Source organism: Equus przewalskii, chromosome 5 (assembly GCF_037783145.1).
Source record: "Equus przewalskii isolate Varuska chromosome 5, EquPr2, whole genome shotgun sequence".
Taxonomy (NCBI): Eukaryota; Metazoa; Chordata; class Mammalia; order Perissodactyla; family Equidae; genus Equus; species Equus przewalskii.
Genome location: NC_091835.1, coordinates 15,883,753 through 15,908,970, shown reverse-complemented (window position 1 = coordinate 15,908,970; position 25,218 = coordinate 15,883,753). Strand labels below are relative to the sequence as shown.

General features: G+C 39.0%; 1 protein-coding gene across 4 annotated transcripts in view; it reads right to left on the bottom strand.

Moving 5' to 3' along the window:
- Positions 1–3,380: 3,380 nt before the first annotated feature.
- The window catches only part of DAW1 (dynein assembly factor with WD repeats 1), a 38,869-nt gene continuing 17,031 nt past the window's right edge, over positions 3,381–25,218 (bottom strand). Inside the window, exons 5-13 of one of the 4 annotated variants that reach the window (XM_008512935.2) lie at positions 23,977–24,099; positions 20,174–20,273; positions 15,907–16,014; positions 14,079–14,185; positions 13,078–13,180; positions 12,303–12,417; positions 7,832–7,908; positions 5,871–6,033; positions 3,381–3,590 (exon numbers count right to left, since the gene is read on the bottom strand). In XM_008512935.2, the coding sequence (XP_008511157.2) occupies positions 3,556–3,590; positions 5,871–6,033; positions 7,832–7,908; positions 12,303–12,417; positions 13,078–13,180; positions 14,079–14,185; positions 15,907–16,014; positions 20,174–20,273; positions 23,977–24,099 (931 nt within the window). In that variant the 3' untranslated portion in view covers positions 3,381–3,555. Of the gene's footprint in view, positions 3,591–5,626; positions 5,761–5,870; positions 6,034–7,831; positions 7,909–12,302; positions 12,421–13,077; positions 13,181–14,078; positions 14,186–15,906; positions 16,015–20,173; positions 20,274–23,976; positions 24,100–25,218 lie in introns of those variants that run through there. The other 3 variants (XM_008512934.2, XM_070618515.1, XM_070618514.1) reach the window with 3 other exon arrangements.

The following is a 25,218-nucleotide window of genomic DNA, read 5'->3' as shown; positions in this document are numbered from 1 at the left end:
TTTTAAAAGTTATTTATTCTGAGGATTCAAAAGAAATCCAGACAACTAAAAAGAAAAAGAAGTTAAGCATGCCAGTACATAAAACACACACTAACCATGTCAAAAAACTCACAGGCATCACACCATCGTTTAGTATTTGTAGGACACAGTCTTTCTAGCTTTGAGTTCATGTCTGGCTACCTATTGGCCAAATGACCTTGGGCAAGCCACCCAAACACGTGTTAGCCTAAACATATGTTAGCAGCTCTAACTTTGAGCTGTAATAATTTCTACTTCACTCTTGGAAGTGATTTATGCAAAAGTCTTGTAAACTGTAAAATATATAAATATTCAGAGATTTTTTTTCTGTTTATTTTAGAAAGAAATAATCTGATAGAGAAAAGAAAGCCAGGGTAATTAACTAGAAGATTGTTTTGGTTTCTAGTCAGGGGGGTGATGAGACTATACAGATTAAAATGAAAATAAGACTGAATAGCTGGGATTTATTTTTTAATTGAGGAAAGTGCTCATGATTTGGTGTGTAGATAGAGAAAAGAAAGGGAAAAAAGTGAAAGATGATTCCATTGTTCACAGGAATAGAACTGCTAAAATGATAAGGGAAATGGAAACAATAGAGAGGGTAGTAAGAAGTTCTCTTCTGGATTTGATGAGATTAAAAGAGATGGCAAGATATTTAAACTAAGAAAACTGTGTCAGCCATCTTGCAACTAGAAAGGGTGCACAGGACAGAAGCCAACAAGGATGGCAGAGAGGAAGGCCCCCAAACCTTGGGTCCTTGAGTCAACATGTCTCTGAATAACCACCCTAGGGACTGACCTTGTTCTAATAATATGTTTTGTTACTTGCAGCCCAAACCATCCTAACCAAGATAACAGTAAGTTGAATTAAACAAAACATAAAATAATCTTGGTAAGATAACTAAAATGATGGTAGATATTTTGAGTCAGTATATAATCTTCTGTATTTGAGAAGGAGTATGTCTCTAAATATCTTAATAGCTTTTGTTTTACTTCAAATTTTGCCCCTTTGGTGACTCAAAAAGGTAAACTGTTTTAGTAGTTACAGCAGCAGTGGAAAGACAAAAGATAATAAATTTATCTGTAATTAAAACTAAAAGATTATTGATAAATTTTTAAATGGAACGCAACATGTATAAAAAGCATTGTTTAGTTCAAAAAGCATTTATTTTGTCTTTAAATCAGGCATGATGCTAAATCATGAGCTACTGTAGTGTTAGACATGAGTTGTTGGAAAAGATGTTGCATTTTTATGAGGATGATCCACCTTCATAAAATCCTATACAAAATCTAAATATATGAAGATGAATCAGATCTATATTGATGATCTCACTTCTGAGCTCATCTGTTCAACAAAGAACTTTTAAAAGGATAATTATCCCAAGACACTTAAATTTTAATTAATAAAAACTTGACCTACACAATTCTCCCTAAGATATCTAGAACACACTAAAGTGAGTTGTATTCCAAGTGTGATTTCTGAGAAGACAACACTGTATTCTTTACAGAGAAATGTGTTCATATATGAAATATCTTTCTCAAGATGACTGTGAACTCATTGATTATAAGAATAACAGTGAGCATTTATCACCACGCTTGTTGCATGCCAGGTATTCCTAATCCTCAAAATGAGAACTAGCATCACCACTTCCCAGATGAGAAAACTGAGACAGAGAGGCGAGGGAACTTGCCCAACAATTAAAGAGGTGGAATCAGAATACATATCCAGGCAATCCGACTTCAGACCCCACACACACGTCGCTTACACCCTACAAAACTCCAGATGAAAACAAAGTGGGGTATATTATCACTTTTCTATGATCTTAAGTATTTAAACACTTATTTTTTAAAAATAGGCTGGGATATCTTGAAACCTTCATAAACATTCTATAAAGACTTTCTCAATACATAAAAATTAGAGGAACAAGCCATTTTCTGGCTAAGTGCTTCTTAGGCCTAAACTGGTCTGTAAGACACAGGATGGTCACCGTGACCACACATTGGCAACTCCCAACTGATGTGACAAACCAGTATGGCCACCTTCCCTAAGCCACCAAAGAGTCAGAAGAGTCAGTGCCTGCTGCTTTTTTAGAATTTTAAAAGAAATAGCCAAGTTTGGCCCACTTTCCTCTAACGCAAGCTCTCCTCTGCTTTGCCGTCTCTGAATTTCCTGCTTCCAGCAGCCGCATTGAAGCTTTTGTTTCTTTTATTTTGCTTTTGTTTTATCTTTTCTTCTTGAGGGCTAGACATCCATAGATGCTCTGAGAGGCAAGCCTCACCCCAGACCTTCCTACTGACACATCTGACACTCTTCTCCCGTAATTAAACCTTGTTTACTTAAGAACGTAGTGTAATGGAGCCCAGATCCCTGGGTTTTAAAACCGGCTTCACCATCTAACATGTGATATGTTTGGTAAATTATTTAGCATCGCTGTGACTCGCCTCCCTTATTTTAAAATCAGGTCTGTTATCTGCTTTGTAACAGTCGCTAGGCGGGTTAATGAGATGATCTACGTAAAGTGGGTGGGCAACGTCTGGCCCGCAGTAAGCACTCAGGCCACGTTGACTATTGTTTTTATTACTAAGAAAATAATTCCATAAGATTCTCATGCATTCTCTTGCTCTGGATTCAGGCATCACTGGTTTTATCTTGTGCTCTATCTTTTCACATAATATGCATCGTGGTCCTTTTACATAGAAAGGCCTTTTACAAAGCATTTTTTAGCATTTCGGCAGCAATAAGGTTGCTGTTTGATGATTTGCCCTGGTACCTCAATTGTTTTCCACCCAGATTTTTAACTTCAATAGCCTGAAAGTCTATTCTGCTTAGCTTTTCCTTATAGATAAACCTGCCTACATTTTTTTCAGCCAACTGTTTATCCAGAATATATTAGCTGTTGATTGAGAGCCATTTTATTTTCGCTATATGCTGCCCTCATTTTATTCATCATAGGTCCTCAACTTTTTTTGGAGGGATGGGCGTGGATATATTCTTGAATATGAGGGAAGAAAGATTAATCTTCTATTCCAAAATTGCCTTTCTCATTCTTAGCCGCAAAAAGTAAAATAACTAAATAGTAAAACTTCTAATTAAATTCCTAACATACATGTCCCCCTAAAAACATACATGATAAATAGAGGTGTATAATTCACAGTGAATTTTCTCCAAAACTTTATTCAACAGTAATTATAATAATAATCTTCAAAGTATAATCTAGGAGACACATTGTTAAATTACTATGGTTTCATTTATCAGTATCATGATGCTATTAAAAAATAAAACAAAATTGAAATAACCAGTGGCATTTGCCCAACATTATGCTGTTTCCTGTCATCTCCATCAAATAATATCAAGAAATGATATAACTTCATCAGTTTTAATGATCATATCCATGAAGTTAAGAACAGTGTATAAACGGGTGATTTGAGGAAAAAGAGAAAACATACAAAATATCAAAACAGCTTGCTTAGTATTTGCAAAGCTCCAGATCTTAATCACTATGGCCGGCAAGTTTGCTCATCGACTGGCTTTCTTCAGTCAACGCCATATCCTACAGGTATTATCCTTGCTGCCTAATAAAACAAATTTCACAGTTATTTTTTCTTTATTTTATTCACTTACCTCTCTCTTTTTACAAGTTGACATTTTCTGGGTCATTGTCGGTTATCAATGTGCTAAATGTGCTAGATTCTCAGCACCCAGCTTCAGAGCCCCTGTGCAGCCAAGTTCAGGCATTTTTAGCGTGAATCTTTTTCTTTTAGAGGGAATCTTTTTCTTTTTCTTTCTTTTTTTTGCCTGATTTCTGTCAGTCCTTAAGTGAGCAAGTTCATGTCCTCCTCACACCAGAAAGATTGATGGCATCTTAGAATTGGAGAGGACCTGAGAAAGCCCCCACTTCAGTCATTTCCCTCTGCTTATTCCCTCTGCCCTCCCCTCGAACATCACCACGAATGGAAATACAGTGAATTTGACCATCCCCAGGTTTGGGTGATTAGTTTATGAGGAAGCAGCACATTCCACTTTGGAATACCTCAAAATGTCAATAGAGTCTTCTCATCATCCGTCTAAATATGAAATTTGCATCTTCCCACCCTCCCCATCACTATGATAGAGACTCTTCCAAATTGCTTTCATATACTCCTCCCCAAGGGGCACCATTCACATTCCCTCTTTGGAAATGACAACCCTGGTGTGGAGAAGTACTGGGCCCTGCTGTTTCTCTAAACCTCAGGGGCCAGACTCGTAACATCAATATAAGAAGTGTGGGGGCTATGAGGATTGGGAAAGCCTGTGAAAACTGATTATTCCACCAAAAGGTACTTCATGTTTTTAAAAATGTTGTGAACACGATGGCCAGTTTTCTTCCAGTTTGTGATTCTAAACCCAAGCTCAGGCAGTCCACTAAGACATGCAAGCAATTCATCACACTGGGGGCTGCCGAGAAAATAGGCGAGATCGGTTCAAACAAGGTGATGGCTTTTCTGCTGGCAAGACAGAAGTATGACCCCCATTCTAACAAGCTCTGTCGTCCAGTGGGCCAGTATTTAGCACCTTGTTGCATTGGGATACACTAAATAAATCAATCATATCTTAAAAGAGCTCAGGAATTTAAGTGCCAGCTCTAAAACAAGGCACAGACAATTAATATTCCCTCCTTAAGCTCTCCAGGGTCTTTTGCAGTCGAGAGCAGAGATATTGCAGAGCTGGCTAACATGAGACACATGGACCAGGAGAGGTTGGTCCTCTGACAACCCGGCCCTGGGTTCCTTCTCCCTTACTTGGCAGCAGCTCCCTACAGGAGCATCCTGTGCCCTCTATCACAGCCTCCCACCTCTTTTCTCATCATGGGAAAGGATTTGATTTTGTGTTCACAATAAAATATATGGCTTATTATGTATCGTTTTAGGAGTATCTACATTTTAGTAACACTTGCAAGTCGTAAACCCAAAGAAAGTAATCTGAAATTTTAGAAATTATCCATAATTAGGTAGAAAGGGGAGGTATTTTAGGGCAAAAGGGGAGCGTATTCTCAGCACCCCTGAAGTTATATGACTAGGGAGCTACCTAATCAGCCAATATATAAAGCCAAGCACGAGTGTGTGACATTTAAGTTATTAGACCAGATAAGCAATTTTTAAATCTACTCGACACAATGAGGATCACTGAGAGTTTGGTCTTTTGTGCCCTCTTAGGACATCCCTCCCCCTCAGTGGTAGCACCCCACTCCCTGCCAAGGCCTCCTCCAGAGGAACCACATTAACATTACACCATATTCTTGTCATCCCCCTACTTTCGACAATCTAAATTCACCTATTCTCAATCCAGTTCTTATAAAATGTTGCTTATATGATTAATTCACAATAGATTGTTAGTGGTTGAAAAATGCTCAAAATGTGTTCTTTTCCCCTAACATTAATGTGTTAGCAGGGGACACCCAAGGAGAAAACAACTTAGCTCCAAGAATAAACCTTGAATGGGCTATAAATCCAGCGGTGGAGAACTCGGTCCTGACTTGTTTTAGTTACTAAAACCTACTAACATCAGCTGAAAATTAACCATTTGACGGTTGATGCCCAGGGAAATGTAGTAACCAGTAAGGCAGGCTACTAAATTCTTATTTTGCCCAGAGCAACAAAAACTCAAAATTCACAAAGTCTTACAGTCAGTAACAGAGCTCACTCCTGCGGTTCTGCAATGCAACTAAAATAATGGATGTAGAATGCAGCAAGATGAGCAGAGACCCTGGAAGAAGGGTGAGGGGTGCGGGTGAATTCCTTTTGGTATTCAGCTTAGAAACTCTAATAGCTGATTTAAAAGGAAAACTGAGTCTGTGGTGGTGATTTCTCCCCTACCTGTAATGATGATGTCGCCTTTATAGTTAAAAGTACACGTAAAGATTTCATCAGCGTGCCCCTCAAGAACCTGCAGGCATTGACCAGTCTGAACATCCCAGATTCTCGCCGTTTTGTCAGAACTGCCAGTTAGAAGACGGTTTCCCTGGGGGTTAAAAGAAATCTACAAAAGAGAAAGAAAAAATGATCACAGGTTTGCATAATGGTTCCCAATATATTTTTAACTAGCAAAAAGAGGACATTGCTCAGTACCTGTCACCGTCCCAGCCTGGTATTTATTCTTGCATAGAGCAGTTCCTCCACGGTGGGAAAAATATTGCAGGGACTAACACACGAAAATTAAAATCTAGATAGAAAGCTTAATTGCCTCCCCCCTCACAATTCTAAGGATAAAGACCAAAGCACCCTGACAATTTCAGTATTCCCCCCTTGGCTTCTTTCCAAGACTCAAGATGCCTTATTAAGTTGGTCTCCTTCATACCCAAACCCACTGCCATCTCTGCAACCCAACTTTCTGTAATCAAACGCACACAGATCCTCCTTCAATCTATGCCAGAATATAAGTCAGGGCCTACAGGAGGGGGCTTTCTATTGCTACTCAAAATTCAGCACTTTCCACGAATATGTTCTGAGTGCCTCCTAACATGCCAGGCATTATCAAATGGTATCTGTGCGGCAGGCAAATGAAACTGTTAGTCTTCCATTCCTTTGGGCATCATGCTTATAACCCTCTCTAGACCATCGGAAGACAACGATTTGGGCCACCTCCTCTACAACTGAAGGTTGGATGAGGGCAGGGCCATGTCTGTTTTTTCATCACTGGGTCACCAGTGCCTAGCACAGTGGAAACACTCAAAAAGCATTTGCTAAATGAATGAATGAACCTTTTAGCTTTGCACTCCAGAGAAATGCCATTGCTGGATGGCAATTCAATAAGCAATATATCACTTAACAAACATAAAATTCAATAATACAGACTTTGGGTCCTCTTTATATTCACACACACACAAATAGATGTGAACTTGTTGAGTGGGACACACTAGCCCTGTCAATAACTACTAGGTCAGACACTTGGGAACATGGCTCAGGCTCTCTCCTCAGCCTGTCTCCCATGTCCACACTTCCCCACCCCTCTTCCTGCCAGTCCCTAGGGCCTCCCAGCCTGCAAAGAAGATGTGCTCTGCACTGTCTCAGAGACCAGCTCTGATAGGCCAGCAAACCACCGGCAGCAGGTGCAGAGCAGGAGAGAAGAGAATAGGGCAGTGGGCAGTTCCGGGGTCCAGGCGGAGCCTTCTGACCCCTGAAACCATCAAGCTGATATTTTACAAGGAAGGAGCAAATCTGACCTCAGGTATGAGACCAAGGAATTGGGCTAAGCAGGGAGGTGAGAGTCATCACGTCCCACCCTTCTCTAAAATTTTCCACGGATACATCTAAAACCTCAGATCACTGACCGGATGGCCCTGCTCTGTGAACAAGTTTTTGGGAGGAGCTTATACAAAATCCTTAGCTGCAGCTTTGTTTCAAAACAGGTCATTTTAAACTTTGATAAGTGTTAAATATTTCCAAGAAATACTTCCTCAGTAGCATCTGATTAACAGAACACTTGACACTTGCTGCACAGCATATTTTTGCATAATACAAATTTGTGTGTTTACTAGAATTGGGAAATGCACTCCATAAGCTTCTTAAACAGCTTTAATAAATATTTTCAGCTAACTAAATCTCTTGCTGATGGCTGAGGAGAACACTGTTTTATGCTTTTTGAAAGGTTTTAGAAATCATTTATTATGCTGAATTTGAGGACACGCTTAAAAGTAAAGTGTGGGTAACTGATTTTCAGAAGGAATGAGATAATTAGACAAACCTTAGTACCCTCAGCGCCAATAGAACTATTTATACTAAGCATGCTGTCTACTTTTGAAAGTAAGGAAACTGCTCCAAATTAGAAAGTAACTCACCTTTGAAATTTCCCCTTCATGGCCTTCCAGTTTGCTAATACATTTCCTTGTGGCTGCACTGAAAACTCTTGCTGTTCCTTTTTGAGAGGAGTGAGGATAGATATAAATTCATCTGAAACACAGAACTTTGAACCATATGCCTTGAATTATCTAAATATCTATTCCTCTGACACACAAGCCCTGTGCTAAGTTTGTCTTCTTGCCTGCGGTGAGAGCCAGCCACTTAATATTCTAAACGCAAGCTGGTCCCACTGTGGGAGAAGATGGTGAAAAGGAGTACCTCTCTAGTCCTGAGCTTATTAGAAGAGATAATGAGTGCCAAGGTAGAAAGGGGGGAGGGGCAGGAATCCAGAAAGAAAAAGGATTTTAAAGGAAAAAACGGGAATCAGAACAAGTCTTGAGAGGCTGGTGATGAAATAAGCAGCAAAATCATCACCATACACCAAATATGAGTATACAGTCACAAGAAGGTGTGAAAGGCCTGACTAAGAGGGAACAGGGGCACTGCTCAATGAACAAAGAACAGGCACTGGAAACCGTTTTCAACAGAAAGAGCCAATAGAACGGTTTGTTCCCTGTTGTATCCCCGGTGCCCAGAAGTGCCAATCTCATAGTAGACGCTTAGTAAATGAATGACGGATGGATGGATGATGGATGGATGGATGAAGAAGTAAATACATTTCTTTAGAATTAAAGAACGGAGAAGTCAAATAAGCATAGAAGGAGAAAAAGAACTGTAGTGAAATTGTTGTCAGAAAAAAAGTTACAATTTATCTGGCCAGGTTAAGGAGGCTTTCTTATTGCAAATTACAGCATCAAATAGAGGTAAAATCAGCAAGGATAGGGAATTTTGGTTACTTAATTTTCATTCAGAGAAAAGAAAAACATCTCAACAAATTTTTTACTTACCTTTCTGAAAACGTCAACTTCAGGAGGAAGTAGACAAAATTATTTTAGAATTAATGCGATTAAAAATATCACACTCCTACTTAGTTGGAGATTGCAAAAGCCTTAAAGGAAAGTGACCAACTTGTTTTAAGAGTTTCTTAATAAGACAAAAGGAAATATCCTGCATAGAGTCATACTCTAAATTTTACAAAAGCATTTTTACATTTCGTAAAACACAGAAATAACACAGCCTGAAACTGTAATTTTTTCTAAAGCTAGAAATAGGAATAAGGCACAAAGAAAAAAACATTCAGCCTAGAGGGTAATTCCAATGAGGAAGAAAATGGTGATATAAGGAACAGATGTAGCTTGCCAGGTAACTAACTCTGTTGAATGAGACCCAGTTTTAAGAAGCGAATGAGGAGCAAAGACCAGAGATAAACAAAAAAGATTGGTCTAAACATCAAGACTTCTTAGAAGGCATAGAATGAGAAGAGGTTTACAAAACACACCAAAAGAAAAAAAGATTTTCTTGAAGTAATGTCTTACTGAACAAGGAAAGAATAGAATCACTGCTAGGAGAAATAGCAGATGACAGAGAAAACAAAGCTAGAAGAATTGAACTCATATTTTATTCTCATCCGTCCTTCCACATCCTGCTCTGCCAGCCTAGCTTGTTTCCCGCCCCCCACCCCCCCCCCACCCAGCGCTAACCAACTCTTAATATTCTCACATTATATATAAAACACATGCATGGCATTGTTCATTGTCTCACCCTCCACAACATAGCTCCACCAGGGGAAGGATTCCTCTCTCTTTTGTTCACTGGTATATCCAATGTTTCTAAAACAATTCCTGGCACAAAGTAAGTACTCCATATGTATTTGTTGAATGTATTTTTTTGTGTAAATGAGAATGACATTTAAAATGAAAAGGGCAGATTAATTACAGTTCAGAGATGATTTTTAAAAGCCAAGATCTGTGAGAAGGATGAAAAAGTAAAGAGTTACTTTAAAAAATAAAATTCTCCGCATTCAGGGTGTTTATATTCCAGGATATAAAAGGGACTTGTATGTGTGATTAAAAGATCACCTTTGAAAAGTCCTAGTGAGTAAGAGAATAAGCATGTAAATGTAATTTTGAAAAGGGAGACAACAATGAAACAAAGACTATGGAATTCAAATGAATCACCAGTAAAATTCTACAACTGATTCCAGCACAAAGGATATGTGACTACTTAAAAGTATGTTAGTCACAAGGAGCAAACACAGGCAAACAAATGACAGGTCACGTCTAGAAAAAGCAGTATATTTTTGCGAGAATTTCTTAAATGTCTGTTAAGATATGGCGTGGTGTAATACATTGTCACCAAAGGTATAACAAAAGGTGTAACATGCTCTAGCATCAAGCGGCCATCAAGGAGCTGAGACAGATTTGGCGTAGCATTCAACATGGTTTTCGAGGAGGTGATGAAACATATTGCAGCATCAAGGGTGGTTCTTTAGGTGTAAAATCTGATATAAGGTAGCACGAGGCAAGTAATCAGGAAGATCAGGTGGACACAAAATATCATCATGCATAGTCATCGGGGAGATGAAGTAGACACAATGCAGTGACATATGTGGTCATCAGGAAGATAATACAGACATGGTGTAACATCACAGGTGTTCTCTATGGAGATGAGGCACACAGTGGAACACTGTATTGGCTATCAAGGACATGACACAATATAGTATGAAAGACTATCAAACAGATTATATAGACACAGCATAGCAATAAACTGGTAACAAAGAGGTGATGCATTCTATAGCATCGTACACGGATATCAAGGAGATGACACAAACAGATACAGTATAGCACCAGATGTGTTCCTCTTGGTGATAATCCACAATATACCATCATAAATAGTTGTAAAGGAAGTGATGTATAAATAATTTAGAATTACGCAGTTATCAAAGAAATGAAGCATAGTACTGCATCATATGTGGTGTTTGACAGAATTGAGAAAACTTATAAAAACATCACAAGTAGTTATTAAGGAGATGAAGTACGCACAGTGTAGCATCATATAGTTATCAAGGAAATGAGGCAGCCCTATTGTAGCATCATATGCAGTAACAAGGAGATGGCACAGACAATGATTAGGGTTATACATTGTCATCAAGGTGATGATCCTATATATAACATCATACCTAGTTATTAAGGAGATTATGAAAGAATAGCATTATACATAGTTATCAAGGAGATCAGACACTGTAAATATTCAGAGGTTACTGTCCAGGAAATAACCTTGAAATAGTGTAGTATCATACATGTGATCAAGGGAGAAACATAATCATAGTATCGCATCCCACATGGTGTTCAAAGAGATGTAATATGCCCATGCAGATGGTTGTCAATGAGATGATACGGACATCATGCAGCATTCCATGTGGCTTTCAATGAGATGGTGCAGACACAGCGTAGCATCATACATATCTGTCAGCAAGATGAGTCCTAGTACTGCATCATACATGGTTATCAAAGAGATGATGCTGACATAGTATACATCATATGTGGCAATCAAGGAGATGATGCAGGTAGAATGTAACATCATACATGGTTTTTAAGAAGTTGATAAGAGTATAGTGAAATATCACGCATGGTCATCAGGAAGATGGTGCAGACAGCATTGTGTCCACCTGGTCATCTGGAAGATGATGCATACATAATGTAGTATCTTACTTGGTGACCAGGAGATGGAGTAGACATAGTGTAATGTGATGTGTTGTCATCAAAGAAATAAGATATATATTGTAATGTCATCATAAGTAGTTATCAAGGATATGATGCAGATATGGCATAGCATCAAACATGGTTTTAAAGGAGTGGATGAAAACACAGCACAGCATAATACTGCACTTTCAAGGAGACGATGCAGATATACTGTAGCAAAGGTCCTGGGGGATGAGACAGACATAATACAATGGCATACATGGTCAATAGATATAATACTATACAATAGATGTATTATAGCATCATATGTGATCTTCATGGAACTGAGACACACATAGTGTAGCACCAGCCCATGGCTGTAAATAAGATGACACAGACATAGTGTAGAATCATAAGCAGTAATCAAGAAGATGATGTATGGCATAGAACCATATATGTTCATCACAAAGATTAGCTAGACATAGTAGAGTAGCACATGTGGTTATAAAGCAGATAATGCAGATTTATTATAGTACCATTGATAGTGGTCAAGCTGATGAGGTCAACATAGTGTAGCAAAATGCATGACCATCAGGGAGATGACCCAGAATATACCATTATATATAGTTATCACGGAGATGATGAAGACCTAGTATAATTTTGTATGTGGTTGTCAAGGAGATGATGCAGACTATGTATCGTACCACATGTGGTTATCAAGAATATGACACATAGTGTAATGACATAGACAGACATCATAGAGATGAGGCAGATATAGTTTCTATCATAGCTGGCCATCGGGGAGATGACATATAGCATAGAATCATCTATGTTTATCAAACAGAGCACAAAACTCTCCATAATTTAAACGTGTGAACAGATTACCTACCATCAGCTGAAGCAGTTGCAATATGCTTTCCAGTGTAATCAAAACAGCTGTCTAGTATTTCATCATCATGGCCTGTTAACGTTGCCACACATTTTCCATTCATAGCATCCCACAGCTGCTATTAAACAAAAGAAGAAGAAGACTATGACTTCCTGTCTAAAGTGCAAAGATGGCCAAAAGTAGGCTTTATGACATGCTTATGGCTGGTTAAATAACCGTGCCAAAGCCAATCATTTAACAAGGCACACTTTGGACACAGAGAAGTCCGAAGACAGACATTCAGAATGAGTATATAAATCTGCCACTATGTTAGGAAAAAATCTCAAAGTGCATGCTTCACTGATTGGAATGGAAGTGTCCTCTTTTCATATGAAGGTCTTCAAATGATAATGAGCTTGATCTAAACCTACAATGCTCTAAAATGAAAAGTACATTAAGATTATTATAATCTGATGTATAATCAAATAATAATTTCAGAGCATAAGCTCTTAGTAACAGAAAGTCAAAGGCATGGAGACACTGTGGTGAGACGCCTTGATGTTTGCTCTAATCAAAATTTAATAAATAAGTAGAGGGGCATTAAAGAAAAATAATGTGCCTTTTAAGATAGGATCTTTTAATACATTTGAATCAATTACATAAATAAATTATTATTTATGAATTAATATCTTAATTTTACAGCACCTTTGAAATTTGTTAGTGTTGTCATGAATATCTGACACAGTAACAAGTACAGACACAAGAATTAAAAAGCAGAGATATTTCTTTAGCTCACCATGCAGGTTTTGTCCATAGAGCCAGTTAATATCAGAGAGCAGTCCCAGTTGAATAAGGCACTGCTAATCTCAGCACAATGCCCAATTAAGGTATACACCTTCCTACAAAATGCAAACGACTCAAACTGGTGAAAGATGCCTTACTTCCAATATATGCACAAACAATGATGTCAAGCCCATCAATGTACAGTCTAACTTTAGTTTTCACCAAATAACATCTTTGATGACAGAACAAAGACAGCTTACCATAGCACAAGAGGAGTCAACTAGGCTACTAATTTCATTTCAACACACATACACATATTTTAAGCAATCAAAGATAATAACATTCCTTAAGACAACACTTCAGAAAAGAACAGGTAAGAAGTAATAAAGGTAGTCTGAAATTCTGGAAGCATTCTTACACCAGATGAGTGGACCCCTGGCAGTTCAGAAACTACCTATCAAATGTCTGAAGGGCCCTTCCTCTCTCTTACTTCCTGTTGTATTCATCTTGATCAGCACCCCTGATAATCAGCCCCTCTATCAAAATGCAGGCAAGTCCAAGAGTAGAGTTTTACAACACAAATAGGCTTATTGAGTTATCTTCTTAGCAACTAGGACCAAAAATAATTAGGAAGGAAATTGAAGTTCTTGGACTAAATTAAATTTGGGAAATTAGCCATGATATTATTTATTCACGATATCCATGCCTACCATAATGACAAGCCATTGAAATTTGATTACATAGTACGTGGAATAAATAATAGCTATATAACCAGGCTATTGCTAACATTCTCCTTTTTTGTTACTGCTCAGCATTATTTGTTCAGAATTCTAAGAAATCACACATTTTTTCTGGATCAGAAATACCATTAAAGAACGAACTAATTCATTTTCAGTATGTCCTATTCCTACGGAAACCAGAGCACAGTTAACAGATACCAGAATAAACTAGTAACAAACATCGTCTTCTTAATCCTTTGATCCAGGTTAAAAAATTCTTTAAAATTAAGAATACCTTCCAGTATTAGCATCCCACACTACAACTGTGTGATCGAAAGACCCCGTGATGATTCTGTTTCCTGAGGTGTCAAAGGACAAGGAGATGATTTCAGCTGAATGTCCCTAAAAGAGAGCAGATACCATCATGTGTACCTGTAGATAAAGCGAGTTCTACAAATGTACAATATCATAGCTTAGAAGAAAATGCCAGAAAAGGCAAAGCTATACAGGGAGAAGGAGACTTGTGGTTGGCTGGGGTGGGAATGGGGAGTGACTGCAAATGGGCATGAGGTTTCTTTTGGGGGTGATGGAAATGTCTAAAACTAGATTTTGGTGACGGTTGCACAATTCCTTTGGGTTACTCAAACTTGACATACATTTAAAGCAAGTCAGTTTTAACTCAATTAAGTTGTTTTTGTTTTTGTAAAGAAAAGAAGCGGGTATGTTTTGGGAAATCAGAACGCTTCTTTCACATTGTTCTGGAAACATTAAAGAGGGCTGTTTGCTTTATAGGCTAATAACAGGTGACAGGTAAGAGAAAACAGTTTATGAAATACAGTTAACAACTTTTTAAAAAGGAAATTCTTACGATAATTTAATGTGAATTGTTTAATAAATGTCTGGCCTTTGGCCTGCCCTTGGCCTGGTTACAGACCAGGGCTGAGGAATGAAACTGTGAGACCACAGGAAGGAGTGCCTCTCTAAAGTAGATTCTGCTTGGAGTATATCCCTCATTTTCCTTAATATTTTAGTAAATTAACATGATTACCTTTTCAAATAACACTAAAGTTCATGTACAGATTAAATTTCTGGTTGATTCCAAATGACAAAAAAAAATGTAGCTGAATATTAAAATTTTGATCACACAAAACAAATGCATTCTCTGGCAGCAGACAGGGGTGGGTGTGCAGGGCGGGATGCATCCTTTTGAATGCTCTTAGGCATCCCTCTGAAGCAACAGGTAGTGGAGAAGCAGTGACCAACAGAAATGATGAGAATGAAGACCAGAGAGAGTATACTTATATTAATAATTAATAATGCTAGGCATTCTAAGGCAAAAAAAATCCTTGGTGTCAGTTAAAAACAGTGCTTTTTCTCTTTTTTTTCAGTCTGTTTTTTAACTTTCTTAAAAAGAGCTCTCCCAGGAAAGAGGTCCTATGTTTTTAACTCATTTATAACGTAAAAGGATAGGAAAACTAGATTTCCCATCCAGGTGTTCCCACCGATAGCCACAGAGACCTGTCCTATTTTTGCTTGGTGGTTACGGCTGGGGTGGGAAGAAGCAGAGGACAGCAGGTCAGAGGAAGGTGCTGGATGTGTGGTAGGGGCGACAGACAGGGGCCCCTGTGGAGATACACCACCAACTTTTAATCTGTAGGCTTTTCACCTCCGGCCACTCGCCACTTGGTAGTACAGGAGGTTTCTAAGACTGGAGGATGGAGGAGAAGAGTGTTAACTGTCATCCCTTTAAGGAATCTTCTTGCAAGATTCTCCAGTTCTGCCTCTTCCAAAGGGTGCCAGCTCCCACCTATTTTGCTTTTAGCCAGACAGATAATGACAGATTTTAAGGTATAGTTGGTATGGCTGACAGACTGAAGCTAACCAAAATAAAAACTCATCTGGCTTCCCCAGCACTTCCATCTGAGTCTCTGGGAGTAGCCAGCAGACCAACTGGAACACTCTCTCACTCCAGCCTGGAAACCAGTAACTCAAAAGCATCTTCTCACTGAGAGCTAATTTTGTAATAAAATTCCCAACAAAAACAAACACAAATAATAGGCTTATCCTAAGGAAAGGCTAATGAGAATGTAAAACTCTTGAAGTTATTGACATTATTAACATACCGCTAAAGTGAACACTTCCTCTCCGTTCTGAATGTCCCACAGTTTGGCCGTTGTGTCCATACTTCCGGTAGCCACCAATGTGCTTTGAGGATTGAACGATAAACACACCTGAATTACATGAAATAGATGAGGTTTTAGAAGGACAGAGGTGTTGTAAATTGTTAATTTCATATAGAAAAGCTTCAAAATGCAAATACCTTAGATTCTGCCTAATTCTTTGCACAACAGACAGCAAAATACCAAATACAAGTAGCCTGTTATTTGCAGGTTGGATCCTGAAGCATTCTCCTCCTGAAAAGAGGCTGCTCATTGTCCCTCATCACCCAGCTCAGGCTTACAGGAACACTGACCCCCCCCTGCCGCTTCCAGACACAGAACAAGAACAAAAGCGAAGCACATCACCTCTGAGAGGCATGCTCTCTGGCTCCCATCTTCCTTGCTGCTGTTATCACAGTCCTTTCAATCACACTCCCTCACTCACCAAGGACTTTGGCTATTGGCTCAGTCTCAATTCCAAATCCTAGGAGGCCTATGTGTGGGCCATCTGTCCAACACCCCCAGACCCATGATCCTGGACTCCTTTTCATAATCACTCCAATGGCCACACCCTGGACCTTGATATCTTGAATGACATCTTTACAGCCTTGAATCTTCTCTAGAACATTCACTACCAAGACACCAGTCTATAGTTAAAATTTCCCAGTATTCCAGCTTTTTCTCTTCCTTACCGCACCACCTACCACACCACCTCTCCCAACCAGGATATCTTCCACCTCGTTGAGATCCTTTCCTTTTCTCCTGGTCCATCATCCCCATTCAACTGGGAGCATCACTCCTGCCAGCATCCTCAAGACCCAGTCCTGTCTTTCAACTGCATCCTCCGTAAAACTCCTAACAACTTATATCAAGCTGAGATTTTATCTGCTCACTTGCCCTCCTTACCTCATCACTCTGCTGAGGCAGCTTAAGAAACTGACAGAGCAGATTACTTGTGTTGTTCATTCATGTCTTCCGTCCTCAGCACCTTTCCCTACTTTGTTTAACATGCCACTGGCTGCACACATCCTCGCATCCCCCACTCTTGCCTCTACTCCCGTCCTCATTCCTCCTCAGCAGATAAGCTTGCCTCCTACTACTTCCCTGAGAAAATTCTTCGATCACGTGGGAACTCCCTCACCTGGCCCTCAATCTCCTTTCCGTCAGGCTGTCTCAGAGAGATCTCTTCATCCATTCTAAGACACCCCCTTCCTTGCACTCCTAGGGGAGATGTGCCCCCCAACTTTTCCTTCCGTCTAGACTAGATCCTTCCCGGTGGCCTATAAATATGCTTGAGCTTTTCCCACATGGAAACAAAGCCTCCTTCGACTCTATGTATCTCCCTTTTAACTACCTCATTTCCCTGTACAACCAAATTCCTTGGAAAAATAGTCTACCGTCACTCCCTGTTTGCCCACCTTTCACTCTTCAACTTTACTGAAACCACTGGTTAAACATCCAATTCAAGAGGCTTGGTCAATCATCCCGCTTAACCTCCCTGAGGTTCTCAATATTTTCTTCCTTCTTGATGTCCTTGACAGCACTCTGCTTTTCTTCTCTTACGTCTTATCTCTCTTTTTTTTGTCTTTTGAAAGTTTCTCTTCCCCATCTTCCCAAGATTCCATCAGCCTTCTCCCCATACTCTACCTTTTCCTTGGAGCAGTTTCAACTGATCAGTTATTTCTACTGCCACCCAGACGCCAGTGACTCACACAACCATGTCTCCTTCCTAGACCTCGCTGCTTAGTTCAGCCCCAAAAGCCAACTGCCAAATGGATGCCTCTGTTTGGATATCACACAGCTTTTATCCATCTGTCCAAGACACGGGCATCATAGGAAACAATCCTGCTCCTCCTCTTTTGTGTACAGAATTGGTGAATGGCACTGCCAGTTGCCTAAGCCTGAAATCAGGGAACCATCCTGGATTCCCTTTTCCTTCATGTCTCATATCTCCTTGGTAATCCAGTCCTACTCCTCCATCCCCAACCTCTCTCACATTCTCCTCACCTGCCTCAGGACAAGCCTTTATCATTTTTGCTTGGACTGCAACAAGATCCGCAAGTGGCCCATGCTTCTAATCTTACCTACCTCCCATTTCGCCTTCACACTGCAGGAAAAAAATGATCTTCCCAAAGAGCAAAACTGACCACGTCATCTCCCAGCTGAAAAGTCTCCACCTATAGCATTATCTACAGGAGGAAGTCCAAATTCCTTAGCACAGCTTATGAGACCCTCTATAAAACTATAAATGGCCTTGTCTGCCTCTCCCACTTCAATCATGCACACGCTGTGGCCTGCCTTTGAACGGATTACAGGTGTGCCAAGACACTGACACTCTTAACCCAGGCAGCTGGGCACCACCAGGGATCTTTGCCTGTCACCTCTGATGGTGGGCAGCAGACAGCTCCCCAGGGTGCATTGCAAATCCATATTAGCATATTCTGTGCATGTCATCACTGGGGAAGGTTGGAAAGCACTGCTCTGCCACACAGAGCCACTTGAGTTCTCAAGCACGTACCACTATTGCACACCTCCTCTGGGCATTTGCCAGCATGGCTCCCTCTGCCTAAAATGCATGTGCCACTTCTCTGTGAAGTCTTTCCTGAACACCTCCCCTCACCAAGGAGACTGGACTGCTCCCCTCTGTGCCCTCACTAAACACTCTGCCAACTTCTAGCACACCTACCACATGTCTTTGGACTTATTCATTGACTCCTCTACTCCTCTACCAAACTGCAAAATCCCTGGAGGGCAAGAACTATGTCTGATTCTATTTGGAATCCAAGCACATAGGCCAGAGCTTCTCACACAGTCAATATTTAGCAAATATTTATTGGATTGATGATGTTGACCATGAAAAATATGGATGTCTTCCTAGGAACTATATATAGAGAAAATCTTTCAAAATTCCAAGGGCATGTGGAAACATAGTGACAATATGAGAATGAGGATTATGTCTGTCTTATGACCGTCAGCAAGTTACTTAAGCTCTCTATGCCTCAATATCCTCAACTGTAAAATGGGGAAATATCTACCTCTTAGGGTTGTTATCAGGTGCAACCAAGCTACTATATGCAAAGGGCTTAGAATAGTGCTCCATGCACACTGAGTGCCATTAAAGAGTCAGTTATAATTCTTCACTGCGATATCCCCAGTGTCTAGCAAAGTATCTTGAACATAGCATGAGCTCTTGCTGGATGAATATACCATGAACCTGAAGGATTCATATAAGCAGATTTTACTCCTAAAATAAGCAGGCTGTTTATTTTAAAAAGCTATCACTTGGGGCTGGCCCCGTGGCCGAGTGGTTAAGTTCGTGCGCTCCGCTGCAGGCGGCCCAGTGTTTCGTTGGTTCGAATCCTGGGCGCGGACATGGCACTGCTCATCAAACCACGCTGAGGCAGCGTCCCACATACCTCAACTAGAAGGACCCACAACAAAGAATATACAACTACGTACTGGGGGGCTTTGGGGAGAAAAAGGAAAAAAATAAAATCTTTAAAAAAAAAAAGAAGCTATCACTTGTTCCATAGGGTACCAATTACCTCGCTAATTGTTGACCAAGTTGACCAAGAGCAAGGGCTTCCCAATAGTGAGAGCTACTTAGAGTATCAAACTATTTGTGCAAATTTAAGTTCTAATGATATCAAGACGACAATCAGCCTAAGTATTTTACATGATTTAAAAAAGTTACTTTGAAAGCTATTTTGAGAACTTCATCAACCCTTATAGAGGCAGTCCTTTAAAGATAAATCAATGAAAAAGAAAAAGTCAGGTTGGATGTTTTACTCATATACTTATCATATTACGTGTCTACTTAGTCAATGCGGGATATCTGCAAGATATTAAAGCTAGAGTAGCTTATAAATTATATCAATACCAGCACTTAAAATATATAGATCTAAAATACTGGATGGGATTTTAAAATTAATTATAAAGGTAGAACCACACTAATTTTATACTGGAATTCTAAAAAGAAATAACAATGATGTGTCAATGTTGGTTTATCACTTGTAACAAATGTACCACCGTGATGGGGGATATAGTGGGCACACTGTGTGGAGTGGGGAGGGGGGAGGCAGAGAGTATATGGGAACTCTCTGCATTTTCCTCTCAATTCCGCTGTGAACCTAAAACCACCCTAAAAAATAAAGTCTATTGAAAGAAAAAGGAAAAAGCTTTTTAAAAAAGACCAGCAACGTAAAAAATATAATAAAATAAACATACTCACTATTTCTGCTGTATGACCCCTAAAGGTATGGTAACATTTTCCCGTTTCTGCACTCCATAGTTTACAAGTCTTATCGAAGGACCCAGTGGCAATTTTGTCACTAAAATTTGAAAAAAAATTTTGTGGACTTTGAAATCAAATCCAATCACAGTATATGACACACTGAATTAAGACCAGATATTAATATATGGATCTCTACTCAGAAATTTACTTCACTTTTAAAACACTAAGCAATCCTTTATTTGTTTCAGTGGATAACAAAATAAATGTCTAATTTTTTAATGGTATCAGTTTATCTTTTAATTTTAAAGATTCTACATTAAAGGAATATGTTTAGGATTACAAAATCTTTTAAATTAGCACAATGAATATGGTAAAAGATTTAGTTTAGAAAATTACTAACAAATGAAAATAATATATAACATGAGTTATATAAACATAGAAAAACTCTATTAGCATGTCTACTGAAAAGGATAACATAGAATTTACAAGAAGAAAACTGAAAAGATATAAATCCAATTAACCATATAACTAGACAAAGTTTTGAAAAATTAGACAGTGAGTGTCTCCTTGTCAAAATATTATCTCCTTGTCAAAATATTATCCTTATTATTCCAGTTTTAAGGTCTTTGAACAAGAAAGAGGGTTGAAAGAGGAGATATGATAAAGACTTCAGTCCCTTTCAAACAAGAGCTTCTGTGTTTATTGTTGAGCAAAGCTACTGTCAACACCCAAGAGGTAAGAGCAGGATAGAATGGAATTTTGTCATGGAACTAAAATCTTTTCCTTTATCCCTGACCCCTATCTGTCTTTTAAATAGCAAATCATCAAAATGTTCACCAAATTGGATTATCATTTACAGTGCAAGCTCCTTGTCCAAAAGTGTGAGGGGTCTTGAGATCCAAAACATCTATCCCAAAGCAAATTATAAGTGCTCAGCACAGTTTCAGGATTTATATTTGTCCAGACTAACACTAACATCTTGCTTCTCACCCCCGTTCTCAGGCCACCCACATAGTATTTCTGTGGTCTGCAATACCAAAGGGAAGCAAGGTCCTTTCTGTTGATGCTCCAGGGACATCTTGTCCTGGGGAATACTCATCCCCCCATCAAAGCTTTCTAACACACAAGGCTGGTTTTCCACAAGCCAGTCTCTGCACTGGTGCTCTCCTTTGACATCCAGTCTAAGGCATTTTTCCATCAGCTGCCGATGTCTTTCAACTTCTGCTCAAGATGTACTGAAAGCCCTATGAGTTCTTCATCAGTTTCCTCCATTCATTTTCATCCTTCCTGCCCCTCAAACACATTGGTCTCAAGTTGCTACTGTTTCTTGATTCATTTCTGTTCTATCACATATGGCTCTCTATATCCATTGGGTACCACATTATAAAAGATTTACTAATTTCAATGATTTTTAAAATTACTTTATTGAATCAAAGCTTACTCTTGATCTAATGTATAAAACAAATAAACACTAAACTGGTTGAAGCTTGTTTCTCTCTCTCTCTTTCACACACACACACACACACACACACACACACTCCCTCTTCGTCTTCAGTGGTTCTCTTAAATTCACTCCACTGAAACTCCAATGCCCCAACGTGTAGTGAAAATTGTTGCTTTAACCCAAACATAAATCATCAGACTATGTCACTGGACAAGCGGGTTCTTCATCAGGGGCACCTGGTAGAATTCAATAGAGGAACCAAAAAGTGAGGAGTGTTCCTCACATCTCCATCCCCAGAGACCTTAGTTCTCAGATAGACATCCAAAAACGTCATGTCTGTTAAGTCGACTATTAAAGGAGACGGTATTATATTATAGACAACATACTTTTAAAATCCTTTAAATAACATTGCAATTAAAGTAGGGATTATATCAGAAGTAAAACAGTGTCATTTATAATTTCAATAAAATCTTTCTCTCCCATAAGTTGGTGCGATAAAGTATTATAAAAATGATCATTCTCTACAATGTAAAAATGCATGCATCAAAGTTAAATTTTCTGTAATTTACTTGAAATATTTAATCATTTTAATTGTACCAATTAAGTTTGTGCCATCACAATTAACGTGTTTTGAAAGTGTATTACATTTTTTAAAAGATGTAATGACATTAGCAACCTAGATGATAAGTTTTTACAAATTGTGGTATAAAATTTCTGTCCTAAGTGCACCACATTTTTATAAAATTTCTCCTATTGCCGCTGCCACTATCCTAGACTAAGTGTCCATCATCTCATGTGTGTATTATTGCTTCTGCCTCCTAACTAATCTCCTTGCCTCCTGTTTCTTCCCACCCCAAAACCCCTGATCCCTTCTCTCTGCCAGAGCAATCCTGGAATAGCGCTTTCCTTATGTCACTCCCATGTCCACAAACTTTTCATAGCAACTCAGTCCCCCAGAACAGAATTCAAACTACACGGAATGCTCTGACTTCACCCGCTTCTGTTTCTCAACATGGCATGTTCACCACAGAGACTGGCCGCTGAATGTGTCTGACAATGTCTCACCAGAAACACTGGGCTGCTAAGGTCCCTTCGCCCAGGGTGTCCTCATCACCCCTCTCTCCACCTTCCATCTTTCATGCCTACACTTTAATCTCACAGCATCCTTAACCAGGAAAAATCACAATGATCTCTTGCTCTTCTTAACTTTTAAACCATTCACTGTTTTTTCTACTTATCATAATGCTTCAGGAACACAAACATATTTATTGAAGCAGCTTAGTTAATGGAAAAAGTCAGTTAAAGGGGGAAATCACAAAAAAAATACACGTTAAAAATTTCTAGTGAAATATATACATCCATCTGCCAATCTTGCGACAAGAGGCCAAGGCCTTATCAGCTAATTGGAGTTCATTATCTGTCTTACAGAAATCACATCCAACCTCCATAATTTCCAATTTTCTTTTCTTTAAAGTGGAATGAGAACTTAAGGAACCTAAACACACTCACAGAACAATCCAAGTGCCGAATTTTTCTAAATTTTTACAATAGGTTTTCTAATTTTTACATAGGTCTCATCTACAACGTCACTTACTAACAACTTTTCAAAGATTTACCTTATCTATGTCTTCACAGAAAAAACGTATTAAATTACATAATTACAATTGAGAGCACCACCAACATAAGCAGGTTTGTGCACAAATACAACTCACTCTTAATTAGCTTAGAGCCTAACCAGTGAGAAGAGAAGTTAAGCAGCCCAGTGGGCAGCCTAGTTGCTGCAAGCATTCAGGGAGTCATAAGCATCAGTAGTATGCTGCACAAAAGGATAGAGAATGTTGGTTAATCTATTGAATTGGGTAGCTAGAGGCTGCTTTAAAAATCCTTCTAGTGTATTTGGTTCTGTTTTTAGCATGTTACTATACACATTTTTTTCTACCTGGTAAGGTTGTAAACTAACTTCTAAACAAAGCAAACCACGTTATGTATGTATGCACATTCTCCAGAAGCATCAGCCCAGTGCTGTCACATCAGTAGGAGCTGCCTGTCCGAGAATTCCCAAGGGCATAGAGTCAGCCTTGCTCAAGCTTGAACTGTCTCTGCCCTTAACTACTGTGTGATCCTGGGAGGGGTGCTTGATCTTTATAGACTTTACACGAGGACAGTAATACCTATCCCAAAGCTCCTCTAAGCACTGAAGGAGGTATTTAAAAGACTTTCAAAGCACATATCAGGCACTCAATAAATTTTAATTCTATGTCTTCTTCCTTTCCTCTCCCGATAGATGGAGGAAGAGATGAATCAATGAATTAATGGATTAATTAAGGAATAAGTGAATGAGTGAATGTCTTTTTACCCGTAAGGATTGTTGAACGCTATGGCATAGACCACATTCCTGTGGCCCTCCAGCGTGTGGAGCTCCTCTCCAGATGCAGTGTCCCAGAGTTTGCATGTCCGATCGTAGCTTCCTGTGATAAAGCTAACACAAGGAGTATAAATAAATCACAAGGCGATAATAACAGTGTTTAATCAAGACCACTTTTATTTACCTGCAGGATAATAACCCCATTTACCTTGCTTTTTAGGATGGAAATTGTGTATGTAGAACAAACAGTTAGGAACAATATCTAAATCCTTTAGCCTGGAAATTCTCCAATTTCATCCCAAACACAAAAAGGAGTTGCTAAATAAAATAAAGAGTAATCCTGCCAACAATCATTCTTATAATATCAATAATCATATAACTAAATAATGCTAATAATACATAACATTTTCTGAAACTCTAATATATCTCAATAAACACTATCATTCTTCCAGTTAGTCAGACCATAAAATCTTAGCATCATCTTTGATTCCCCTCTTTCCCTTACATCCCACACAAAATCTTTTAGTAAATTCTGTTAGCACAACGTCAAAATACATCCCTCGTATGGCCCTTTCTCACCAGCTCCATCGCCTCCATCTTTTGCCTAAATAAGTGAAACCATCTAATGGGTCTTGGCTCACACATGGCCCTTAAAAGTCAAGTATTTTCCGCACAGAAATTGGAGGTATTTTTTTAACCTTCCTCAAATGACTTCTTAGCAATCTAGAGGTAAATTTAAACTTCTGCCTGCAGTGTACAAGGCCGGCATCCTTGGCTATCTCTGAGACCTCAACTTCTCCCAAAAGTACATCCTGACCAGCCAGATTCACCTTCTTGCTAGTCTCTGAAGAACTGCATGGTTTCTTTTGTACTTGCTCGTCCTGGCTCAGGACCATCCTCCCCAGGACCCGCAACAATGACTGGCACACTCGTAAATGTTCAAGAAATGTTTAATATTCAACAATCCTTTAACATGACTGCTGCACTACAGGAATAGTTAGTATATTGACCTCTAATATTTTAATTCAAAATGCTACAGTATCTTATTATTTTTTAAATATTCTGTTAGGAAAGATATTTCCCAGCGGGAAAAAAAAAAAATGCACAAAATTGAAAAGCCAGTCTGAATGTCAAGTGGTGTGATAAAAAGTGAAAACAAACTCTGATATCTAAACTCAACTAAACAGGAAGGTTGACAAGCCATTTTCCTCCTAGCTTCTTTGGGAATGTAAA